The sequence below is a fragment of the Lynx rufus genome, unplaced genomic scaffold (assembly GCF_022079265.1).
Source record: "Lynx rufus isolate CCGP_SWC_20201006 ecotype Redwood Valley unplaced genomic scaffold, mLynRuf1.p SCAF_19, whole genome shotgun sequence".
NCBI classification, from domain to species: domain Eukaryota; kingdom Metazoa; phylum Chordata; class Mammalia; order Carnivora; family Felidae; genus Lynx; species Lynx rufus.
In genome coordinates, this window is record NW_025814833.1 from 10,601,622 (window position 1) to 10,614,631 (window position 13,010).

General features: G+C 43.3%; 1 protein-coding gene across 1 annotated transcript in view; it reads left to right on the top strand.

Moving 5' to 3' along the window:
• The window catches only part of HTR2C (5-hydroxytryptamine receptor 2C), a 158,772-nt gene extending 152,331 nt beyond the window's left edge, over window positions 1-6,441 (top strand). The window contains exon 4 of the mRNA XM_047082102.1: window positions 5,615-6,441. Coding sequence (XP_046938058.1) covers window positions 5,615-6,441 — 827 coding nt within the window. The remainder of the gene's footprint in view (window positions 1-5,614) is intronic.
• Window positions 6,442-13,010: the final 6,569 nt, after the last annotated feature.

A 13,010-nucleotide genomic window follows, 5' to 3' on the forward strand; every position in this document is an offset into this window, starting at 1 on the left:
GCTGATACCTTCTTCAGAACATTCCATCCCTTTGCCTGCTTTGACATAATTCTTCAGTCACACTAAATTACCACCATGCTGCTGATACCCATTTTGCAAATTGTGCTTCTGATAATTTTGATCTTACCAGAAGAGATTAAAAGAAGTTTTTCAGACCAGATTCACACATGTGAACGTATTTGCATTGACGACTACATAGCGATGACTGACCAGCTGACGGTAATTGTAAGAGACTATCAGTTTTAAGACACATCATGCTTTCAAAGACATTAAAATCTGAAAGAAATTGTGCATCTAAGAATCATTGGCATATGGTATTATTATCTGATAGTTCGAAGAGAATTGATCTGTGTTGCTTGAATTCGAGGCTTTCCAAAACAGTGTGAACATGTTTATACATTTTCTGAATTTACTTGCCTTATTTGAAGTAAATGATCTTACCAAGTTATTTTATGGCTTTTATGAGGTTGGAATGAGATAATGCATGAAAAGTATGTGATGCAGCTAAAACACGAGAGTCAGGGAGTACTCAGTGAATGATAAGAGTAGTTAGTAGCAGTAATGATATTTTTAATAAAGACTTGAACTATAACTGTTTCCGAATTCAACATTTTTAAAGTGCTAAGACCCTATATGTTTACGGAAAGTATTCTTGTCTCTCTGAGATTCAGTAAGCTTAATAAATAATAATCATTTTTTCAGAGTGTTTTGAGAGCTAAATGAGATAATGCATGCAAAATATTTGCCAGCTGATTGGTTGGAGTAGTACTTGACATTTTCAGCAGAACATGCGTGATAATTTATCTTTGTTGTTTCTAGAATTCTAAAGAAGATTGATAAAGATTCATTGAAGTTAATTTCAGAAAGATTCCTTGCCTCTCGTTAATAATTCCTTCTTTCTATGTTTTTGCCTGCACAGAGTAAGGTAACACATGAAAGTATACAATACTCATAAAATACTTGACTTGGTGTGTGACAAATCGGAAGCAGTCTTTCTCCTTGGCCAACTGAAAGGTTTTAGAAATAAAAATATCAGAGACTGCTCCAATTATACTTACTAAAATCACTTAATTTTTCTGAAGTTAACTTCACCCAATAACATGTGCCTTTCAGAATTTTTGCAAGAATGAATAAGATAGTGCATGAAGTTCATTGCTATTATCGATATTGTTTATATTTACCTGACATTATACTATCCCCTGAATTTCTACCGATGGACAAATTTAAAGTATGAGAAAGACTTTACACATTTGCTGAACTTAACTCTCCAGGGTTTAAGTAACTTCAGCTATTAACACAGAACAGCAGTTCTCAAACTCAGTGGTATCAGGACCACTTTATACTCTTTAGAATAATTGAAGATCCCAAAAAGCTTTTGTTTATGTGGATTATAGCTACTGATACTTGCTGTATTTGCAATTAAACCTGAGAAATGTTTAAACTATTTAGGAACGATTTCCCTTTAAATAACAAGAATGAACCCTGGTAATGTTAACGTTAAGTAACATTTTGATGAAAACTATGTTTTGCAGTTTTGAACACCTCTCCCGTGTTTAGTTTTATGGAAAGACAGTTGAATTCTCATACGTGTAGCTGCATTCACCTTGTGATGCTTTGCTTGGATTAAAGTTTATGAAGAAAACGCAGTTTTAAAGACAAAGAGTTGGAAAAAGGAAACCTAGCAAACCCTCTCAGACGAGATCGGGCGCGTTCAGGGTGGTATGGCCGTAGACCAGCAAACCCTCTCAAAGAATCTCAGAGGCCCCCAAGGTCCTTGAACCACACTTTGAGAACTGCTGACACATATCTTTAGTTTTTTGTTTTTTTTTAAGTATGGAATAAGATAATCTGTGCAATGTGTGTTGTTATTAATGCTGCTTCGTTTGTTGCTATTATTTATGATTTCCAGATATCATCAAAAAAACCCTTGAGTTTCTTCTTGTTTTGTTGACTGCATTCATGGTTGCTTTAAAAAAAGAAAGAAAGAAAAAGATAATTAATAATGGCATAAATTTGGTAAAGCGGTTAAGCTACTTGGCCAAAAAATATCTGTATTACAGAGTCTTTCACCAAATTGAGATAATACAGTTTACATGTATAATATCAGTGACCTTTCCTGTAGGGGGTTGAATCACCAGTCCAGCATTTGTTTCCTGAGTGTAGGTTTCTCAGCCCTTATCAGGATTCCTCCAGAGTGACTGTGAATTCCCTAGATCAAGTCTCTAGCCTCAAGCTCTAGTTCCCAAGATGCTGGGGGAAAAGGGTGCGAGAGGGGAGAGGTTGGAAGGGGAGCAGTTCCCCCAAACCCCCTCTGGTCTTGCTATAGGATCCTAAGAAAATATGAGTTTTCCCCTCCCAGCACTTTGTGAGAAAAGGGCCTTCTTTCCTACAGTTATATCAAAGTGGTGAGTGTTTGTACTCAGGACCCCGAGTCTTTTGCTCTAGAAGTAATCACTTCCAAGCCTAGCATGGCCAGTAAGTCTTGGAGAACTTTATGATCTGGGATCTAATGGCGATTTCATTGCCTGCTTCAGAAAGGGCCTTTATGTCTTCTTTTTCTCTTCTTAACTTTTAACATATTACTAAACTTTTGTTGTGGAGGCTTTCAAGATTGCAAAAGTAGGTAGCATTATATAATAAAGACTCATGTATTCATCATCCAGCTCCCAAATTTATCAATTTATGGACGGTCTGGTTTCACTCCTATCCACATTTCCCCTCCATATTATTTTGAAATAAATTCCAGACATCACAATACTTCATAAATATTTCAGTATGCATATCTAAAAATAAAAGAACTTTTTTTTCTACATAGCCACCATACCAACATCTCTCTGAAAGATTAATGAACAGTAATGATTTCATATCATGGAAAGGCCAGTCATGGTTCAAAATTTCCAGCTGGGTCATGAACGCTTTTCAATGTTTGTTGGCATCGAGATTCCAAGAAGGGCCACATATTGTAATTGCTTGATAGGTATTTTAAGACTGTCTTATTCTGCAGGTTCTTCCTCTAGTTTTTTTCTCTTGTAAATTATGTTTTGAAGAAGTCCTTCCCTTTTTTTTCTTACTTCCCTATTCACTCCTCTAACTCCAGAAAACTTCCTGCGACCTAACCCTTCGCTAAAACATTTCATCGAAGATAAGCCACTACTGGCTTCCTTCGGGCACACTTGATCTACCCTGTTTCTAAAGACTCCCTTCTTATTTATGAGTTTCCGAATAAAGGTTCCAACGTTAAGAGCTGGCAACCTGCGTACCTGCCTTTCCGTAACTCAAGAAATGTAACCTGTGTGGTTCTCTCATGTAGTCTGTAGTCCCAAATGCCTGTTGAAATTCCTCCATGCATTTCATCAAACTTGGTGACAAAGAGCCTCGTCACATCTCTTACTGCTTCTCACACCATCACTTGGTCTCTTTCTCTAGGGAAACAAAAGGCCAATCATTTCAGAAATTCCGCATCTCAGGAAGAGGGCAGACAGATCACTTTCCAAGTGCTCTCTCTTCCTCGTGTCTTCCCAGAGAGTGAACACCAGTCAACGTCCTCAGGGGGCTCTAGCAGAGAGCTGCTGACCATTTTTCACTTTTGGTCATGCAGCCAAAAGTCTCCACCTGATGCAGGCTGTTAGGACAGCTTGTACCAAGGGATTTTCGGTTTTCAGATCCGTCACAGTTCTGTATGTGTTCCGTAAAGCCAGCAACAATCTCTGGGAGTGCACTTCTGTCTCCCCTCACAGCTCATAATGTGAATATCTACCAGCCCGGGATGCCTAATAATAATCTCAGATAGGTTCCTAAAAGTGCAATCTGACTTTTCCCAGGCTTCAACGTCCTGGGGGGACACGAGAGAGAATAAATTAACATTAAAACTTGAACTTCAGGGGCACCTGGGCGGCTCAGTCGATTAAGCCTCCGACTTAGGCTCAGGTCATGATGTCACAGTCCGTGAGTTCAAGCCCCGCATCGGGCTCTGTGCTGACAGCTCAGAGCCTGGAGCCTGCTTCGGATTCTGTGTCTCCCTCTCCCTGTGCCCCTACCCTGCTTGCTCTCTCTCTCTCTCTCTCTTTCTCAGAAATAAATAAATATTAAAAAAAAAAAAACCCTTGAACTTCATTTGCAAGTTATCCCTACTTATTGATGCAGGATCTCTTCAAGATCTACCAGAGAGATTTCTGAAAATTTCCAAGCTTTTCCCTTAGACGGAGGCACAAGATCCCCTTCCACTCCCACCTCCTTGTTGATGTTTCCTACCCGGGAGCCTGTTTATTCATGGAGCTGCTTACCTCCAAGGGCTACCTCTCAGTATTCTTAAAAAACAAACAAACAAGGGGCGCCTGGGTGGCGCAGTCGGTTAAGCGTCCGACTTCGGCCAGGTCACGATCTCGCGGTCCGTGAGTTCGAGCCCCGCGTCAGGCTCTGGGCTGATGGCTCGGAGCCTGGAGCCTGTTTCCGATTCTGTGTCTCCCTCTCTCTCGGCCCCTCCCCCGTTCATGCTCTGTCTCTCTGTCCCAAAAGTAAATAAAAAACGTTGAAAAAAAAAATTTAAAAAACAAGCAAACAAAAAATGCTCGAAATTCTAGACAGAAACGAGACTACCGCGTCTCTCCCAACTCTGCATTTTACTCTGCCTCTGGTGCTTGAAATGATGCTGCTTATGCCCAGCGACTCACAGAAACTCTTGCTGAAAAGAGAGCCCTCTCAGTTTCTGCATATAGAGCATTTGCGCATAGCGGTCCGACCTCGTCCCGGCAGCACGGCTGGGTGCCATCCTGTTCTCTGCATCTCAAGTAACCAGAGCTCCCCAAGCTCTGGCTCCACAGGACTCACACCTAAAATTTCCTCTTCTTACCCTCTTTCCTCAGGAAAGGCGGGAGTGAGCTAAAAATTCATCTCAAACACAGGGGGGGCCTCGGTGGCTCCGTCGGTTAAGCATCCAACTCTCCATTTTGGCTCAAGCCATGGTCTCACCGTTGGTGGGTTCAAGCCCCTCATCGGGCTCTTCGCTGGCAGCACGGAGCCTGCTTGAGATTCTCTCTGTCTTTCTGCCTTGGCCCCTCCCCTGCTTTCTCTGTCAAAACTAAATAAATAAACCTTTTTAAAAAGAGCTCATCTCAAACTCAGCCCGGCCAACCCTGATAGGCTGTGATGAGTGTCGTAGGCGGCATGCGCATCATTTTTATTGCATGTGGAAGATGACATGCCAACAACACGAACCTCCAAATTTATCAATGACATTGAGTATAGAAGTAACGCATCCATCCACTCAACGATTGTTGAGTGCCCGCTGTGCACCAGCGCAGTTCTGGGAGCTGGAAATGAAAGGAAGCAGACACGATGCACTCATACACACAAGCAACAATGGTAATTCCTTGCCTCCCGCACAGAAATGTGGGGGGAAGGCATTCCCCACAGGAGAGAAGCTGCCATTTCCTGAGGCCCCCCTGCTTCTCTTTCACGTGCCTAGCAACTCAGGCCATGAATAGCTTTCAACAAAGAATCAGCTCGGAATTTTCTCCGGCAAAGTGCGATTGGATGGATGTCTGCGGCTGTACAAACCCGCGCAGCTCTCCAGTGCTCTGTAACAAGACCTTCCCTTCTTCTTCTGTTCCTCCAGGGGTATCAGTTCCTATCCCAGTGATCGGACTGAGAGACGAAGAGAAAGTGTTCGTCAACAACACGACCTGCGTGCTGAACGACCCAAACTTCGTCCTTATCGGGTCCTTCGTCGCCTTCTTCATCCCGTTGACGATCATGGTGATTACGTATTGCCTGACGATCCACGTCCTCCGCCGCCAAGCCCTGATGTTACTGCACGGCCACGTCGAGGAACCGCCCGGAATAAGCCTGGACTGTCTCAAGTGCTGCAAGAGGAACCCCCCCGAGGAAGAGAGCGCTCCCAACCCCAACCAGGACCCGAACCCGCGCCGCAGGAAGAAGAAAGAGCGCCGTCCCCGGGGCACCATGCAAGCCATCAACAACGAACGGAAAGCGTCGAAAGTCCTTGGCATTGTTTTCTTTGTGTTTCTGGTCATGTGGTGCCCGTTCTTCATCACCAATATTCTGTCGGTTCTGTGTGGGAAGGCCTGTAATCAGAAGCTCATGGAGAAGCTTCTGAATGTGTTTGTCTGGATTGGCTATGTGTGTTCGGGCATTAATCCTCTGGTGTACACGCTTTTCAACAAAATTTACCGAAGGGCTTTCTCTAACTATTTGCGCTGCAATTATAAGGCAGAGAAGAAGCCTCCGGTCAGACAGATCCCGAGGGTCGCGGCCACTGCTTTGTCTGGGCGGGAGCTTAACGTTAACATTTACCGGCACACCAACGAACCGGTGGTTAAGAAAGCGGATGATCGGGAGCCCGGTATAGAAATGCAGGTAGAGAACTTGGAGCTGCCGGTTAACTCCTCCAATGTGATTAGTGAAAGGATCAGCAGTGTGTGATTAGCAGTGCGGAAGCGGCAGAGGCCTTTCCTGCGGGAAAGCTACCAACGTAGGAAAAGGTTCTCTAATTCTTCTGTCGGTCATACCTAATGTAAATATCGTCGTCCGATTTAAAAAAAAAAAAAAGTGTTTTTGTATATAGCTTTGCAACTTTACAATCATGCATACAATAGTGAGATTTAGGGTTCTATATTTACTGCTTATAACAGATGGAGAATAACTTATTTTGATTATTCGATGCGTAAAACGTTGATGTTTCTTCTTTCCCTCCCTCTTTCCTTCCCTCCTTCCCCCGCCCCCCTCTCTCTGTCTCTCTCTCGCCCACTCACTTTTGTGCATAAGGAAATGTCGATGTTCATCTCAGGTGGCGTTTGCGTGAGACCAGAATGATGTACGGGGACAGTGGTTACACTTCAGCCACACCAAAATTGACAATTCGCTGGACTCTTTTCCCGGGTTAACAGTAAATATACGCTTTAAACTCTTGCTCTGCTCATCTACACACATCAACGTAGTAAGATAGGTTCTGCCTTCTGATGACCTTATCACACCTATTCGCGACGTCAAAGGTAGAACTTAGCCTCGTTGTCACATACAGGGGCAAAATTTGACATTGTCAGAATGTCGTGTTGGTATTTTACTGCAATGTCCGTCCCCAAACATAGTGGTCTTTTAACATAGCAGCTGGATGACCAGGACTACGGAAGTGGAAGGCTGATACGAGATATATACACCAATAGCTTTTCACTTCTCAAGGACAATGTTCAAATTCTGATTACAATGCCAAGCAAACTGGAATTAACGTCTTCATTCTGGTCCTTAGTAAATACCTAATTCTGTGATGAAACTGGGGAATGAGATCCCAGAGTTATTTCCCAATCCAGGATTCAACGTCGATTGGGTTTTGATCTCCGAATCCTGGAAATTCGTGTGCTACACACAAAGTGAAATTTGCATTTTGAGCCTTATTAAAGTATTTTCATAATTACGGTACCTCTGTCTATAGGACCCAATTTAGCAGTCCATTTTTGAGTAAAACTTGAGCAGGAAGAGCATAGGTGACCAAAACCTTGGAAGTTTTACTTGATTAAGGACTACAGAATTAGGCCCTTAGAATGTGAAAAAAAAAAAAAAGTAATTACAAAACAAGCTTGTACTGAACTCTGGGAAAAACAGAAATACAGAGTTTCCATTCGGATTTTAAACAAAATGTATCTCATTTTCAGATCCTTCCAAGCTCTCGTGCAGGAAGAGGCTGCAGCTAATTTGTGAAAGTGGAAAGCTCTTCATTGTCCTGCAGTTGTGTAGCAGAGGTTTAAATCTTTGTTAAAATATAGCGTTGTGTCACAATAAGTGTTGGCCATCGTTTCCATTCGTGGGCCTGCTGCTCTAAGAATTCAGCGCCATTTAACTTGTTTGCTAACCGTGAGAGGTTTTCAAGCACTGCTAAAGTCAGACCATCAAGTCTATGCTGTGTTCCGAGTATACAAGCGTTTCCAGTGACTATCTTTCCATGTGTGTCCATTTCACACAACTGTGGATCAATTTCCCGAAGAATGCATGACGCCATCTCTGATGCCTGACAGTTACTTACGCGCCTTAGCGTGTGCTTCTCGGTTGGTGAAGGCAGAATCTGAATTTCCAAAACCCCTGGTCGATGTTCTCAACACACAGCATAGATAAATCCAACCGTCTGCCACCAGGGCAGTGGGAGAGCTGCTGTATTCGAGGAAACTCGTACAGTCTCTACTCGATGAGCAACACTGCCGAATATCCGTCAATCGCTTGAGCATGCCCAAATCTGACATGAAAGTCAAGTCTACCTGCCTGTTCTAGCTCTGTCGAACCGCATGTTAAACCAATTATAAGAAACTGAACGAGACGATCTAATTCTTACTGACACGAAAATGTCTGAAGACACCCAGCATGCATGAAGCACGAGTTCTGCACATACACATGGTGTCCCTCATGTATGCTGTGTATGTTGCATGAATCCATCGATTTGTGTGGAGGCGGGACAGAGTAGGTGATCTTAACAGGACTGGAGAAAATCCTTCAGCAGTCCTTAACACGACTGCGCATTCAGATCTGAAGTATTGTGACTATTGGAGAAAATTGGAAACATCTGATTTCTTAACTAGCAGGGCAAGCTCGTAGCACATGTTTTACAAAGAAAAAAAAAATACAAACCACAGATTTTCAAAAGCACTAGCAATAAGTTGAATGATAATAGCTTATAGCACATTTGTTAATAATCCTTATGTCATCGAGTAGTAGTACTTCATAGTACCCAACACAGTCATTATTCTCAAATCGTGTGCTATTCGTAAGTTCTGTGCAGTTTGGTATGAAACAAATATGCTCATTTGGATATAAATCTTACAGTTCAGTGTTAAATCTACAAACTTTTGTAAATGTTTTAAAAAAAAACAACACTCCATGTGATAAATGTAAACGTGGTGAATTTGCTGTCAAACAAATCATTTTGATGTACTATATTCTATATGTATATCTGTTTAAGACACGTGCAACAGACTGCCTTATATTATTTCCTGTAAATCTTCTCCTTTGTCAAATGGTACTTTTTGCGAGTGGTTGCCAAGTGTTGTCTTACTCGTGGCTCCTGTATGTTATCCATTCCAGGTTTTTGTGATACTTCCTATTAATTTATTAAATTTATTAAATGTTGGCTAGCTTGTCACGTGTCTTTTTCCCCCCCTGCGCCTTTTGAAGGGGAAGATAGGAAGACATGAAACGACGCTTCATGTCGTTTGACAATTAAATCATGTCCTAAAAAAATAAGTTCAAAAAGACAAACAGAACCAGAAAACATCACTCTTCTGATTAATTCTGCATGTACCCAAAGACGGCAAAACCAGAGGAAAGACAATTAAGCGGCGCAAACAACAGGGGCGCCTGGGTGGCTCAGTCGGGTAAGCGCCTGACTTTGGCTCAGGTCACGATCTCGCGGTTTGTGGGTTTCGAGCCCCCCGTCGGGCTCAGAGCCTGGAACCTGCTTCAGATTCTGTGTCTCCCTCTGTCTCTCTGCCCTTCCTCTGCTCCCACTCTGTCTCTCTCTCAAAAATGAACATTAAAAAAGCATTTTTTAAAAAAGAGGTGCGAACAACAAAACAATATTAACAAACACCACTGATGCTTGGTGAGCGGAATAACTGTGCTCCCAAGTTATCCTCCCTTCCTCAATCCGAGGAGTGGCCTGGGATGGCTCATATACCCTTTGCGATAAGTTTCATTACTATCTTATTGCCACCAGACTCTAAGCTCCCCAAGAACAGAAAGAACCATGTCTGTCTTTTCTTTTAAAGTTTATGTATTTATTTTGAGAAAGAGAGAGAGCATGAGTGGGGGAGGGGCAGAGAGAGAGAGAGACAGAGACAGAGAAACAGAGAGGGAGAGGGAGAATCCCAAGCAGGCCACACGTCAGCACAGAGCCCGACACGGGGCTCCAGCCCCATGAACTGTGGGATCGTGGCCTGAGCCAAAACCAAGAGTCGGATGCTTAACCGACTGAGCCACCCAAGCACCTTAGGACCATGTCTAGCTCGTTGATGGTTTTATCCCCAATACTCAGCAGCTGCTCAACATTCAACAGCTAACTTTTGAGCATGATCAGTACCTGTGGGCACTGCGTTATCTATTCCGGTTGCCAAAATGGGCCTCACAACTCTTGGGTCTCCAGTCATGTAGCACCTGAATTTCCCTCTTTTCCACGTGGCTTTGGATGCCTCTCGAATCAGGGTCACTGTGCTAAGCCACTCTGTTCCCTCACACTCGGAACCAGGGATGACAACATACATTGGCCTTTTCTTTCAACATTTATACCTTCCTGATGATGAGTGAGCCTAGATGATCCTGGCCTGACTTCAGTTCCCAGAGAAAAAAGCAGGAACACCTCATTCCTTTGCAACAAAGACTAGGTTGATGCCTAAGAGTGCGTCCAGACATAAACGTTGGACTACCCTTCCCCAAAAGTGAGGCAATGGGGAGAGGCTAGAATTTCTGATGGCACAGAACGGGAGTTGTTACTACCGTGTGGAACGGAGGGTGGGCAGGGGAAGACTGAAGCACCTGGTTCCATAGCACTGGAAGGTTTCACGGTCTGAGAAGAGAAAGACGCATCTTGCCATCAATTACCAGTATGTTTCTCCTTGCTGCAGAAACACACATTTTCCACAGTTTCTCAGCTCCCAACTGGGCCAGTGCCTTCTCCAAGGTTGAGGCCCATTTCTCCCTGTATATTCTTGCTAGACATAGGCCACCATATCACCTAGACAACGGAATATGCTAGAAAGAGGTATTTCTATAGGCAATGTCAGCAGAAGTGGGTGGCATCATAGTGGCTCTCAAATGTTATGTGACCCATAGCATACTTATGAACATAAATAGCTCTAAGAGATAGGTTGGGCCCCCTGGGATGCACACCCTGAAGTGGAGAGGAGTGTGTGAGACGCTTGCTGGGAAATGATCTTGGGATCCACACACATGCCAGGCTATTCTTTTCAACAGAGGCAACTCTTAAGGAAGGCCTATAGCTAAAAGCTGTCAGTCCACAATCATCCTAACACTGGGGGAATGAACCCTTCAGCCCCGCAAGTGGGATCTTGGCAGGGTAGCATAGTATCTGTCACAAATAGTATATTTACGGGATGAAAAAGATTCATCACCTGGTTCAGTACCTATATAAATAACACAAAAGGACCTGGCTTTCACTTGAGCCAAAATGCAGGCAAATGAAGGTGAAAAGAAATACAGGCATACCTTGGGGATATTGCGGGTACATTTCCAGACCATCACAATAAAGGGAATATTGCAATGAAGTGAGTCAAATGAATTGTATAGTTTCCCAGTGCAATAAAAGTTATGTTTCCATGATAACGTAGTCTATTAAAGGTGCAATAACATAATGTCTAAAAAAACAATGCACATGTCTTCATTTCAAAAATATTTTATTGCTGGAGCGCCTGGGTGGCTCAGTTAAGCGTCCGACTTCGGCTCGAGTCACGATCTCACGGTTTGTGAGTTCGAGCCACACGTCACATTCCGTGCTGACAACTCAGAACCTGGAGCCTGCTTCAGATTCTGGGTCTCCCTCTCGCTCTGCCCCTCCCCCACTTGCATTCTGTTTCTCTCTCTCTCTCTCTCTCTCTCTCTCTCAAAAATAAATAAAGAGGGGCACCTGGGTGGCTCAGTCGGTTGAGCGTCTGACTTCCGTTCAGGTCATGATCTCACCATTCCTGGGCTGGAGCCCCGCATCGGGTTCTGTGCTGCCGGCTCAGAGCCTGGAGCCTGCTTGGAGTTCTGCGTCTCCCTCTCTCTCTGCCCCTCCCCCACTCCCATTCTGTCTCTCTCTATCTCTCGAAAATAAAGAAACATTTAAAAAAATGTTTTCAAATCTAAATAAATAAATAATATTTTCATTGCTAAAAAAATGCTATCACCTGAGCTTTCAGTGAGTCATAATCACCGAAAATGTGACACCGAGACACGAAGTGAGCAAACGCTGTTGGAAAAATGGTGTTAATAAAAAAATAAAAAATGGCACTGGTAGACTTACGTGACACGGGGTTACCACAGAGCCTCCAATTTGGAAAAAAATGCACTGTCTGCACCAGTCAGTAAAATGCAATAAAACAAGGCGTGCCAGTAAATGTTTCTGTACGTGATTTCTCTTCTTACTGAAGGTATGCTCAATCAACAGCTCGCTAAGATTCTTAGATTTCCGATTCCATCTGGACAGCCTCAACTAAGGTGCAACAAGAAACAACCCCAAAGTCTCAGCGGCTTAACAACGCAAATGCTCATTTTGTGCTCACACTCCGTGTTCAATATGGGTTGCCAGGAAACCTCTTTTCATCATCGTTACTCCAGAAAAAAAGAAAAAAATTGTGTTAGATGCTACATCTTTACATGCGCTTCCATGTGGCAGAGGGAAGGGAAATTAGGGGACCGCTTTCTTCCATTAAAGCTAACCCTACCGGGATGCCTGGGTGGCTCAGTGGGTTGAGCATCCGACTTCAGCTCAGGTCATGATCCCGCGGTCTGTGGGTTCGAGCCCCGTGTCGGGCTCTCTGCTGACAGCTCAGAGCCTGGAGCCTGCTTCAGATTCTGTCTCCCTCTCTCTCTCTCTGCCCCTTCCCCGCTCATGCTCTGTCTCTCTCTCTCTGTGTCAAAAATAAATAAACGTTAAAAAAAAGTTAACCCTACATTTAATTTTCAATTTAATCCTGACTCTACCCATATTCTCACACTTTACCTATAACATTATTTCTATCCTTAACTTTAAATATGTCTATATGTAATCCTATCCCTCCCCTTAACGTTATAATTAATTCTAACACTAACCCTAACCCTAACTCTAAATCCGAACATTACCTGTAATTACGATCCTGCTTTTCTGTAAACCCTAACATTGCTCAAATCTCTAACCCTACCCTTATCATGAACTCCCGTGCTTCCCCTGGTTTTATTTTTTTTTTTTCAACGTTTTTTATTTATTTTGGGACAGAGAGAGACAGAGCATGAACGGGGAAGGGGCAGAGAGAGAGGGA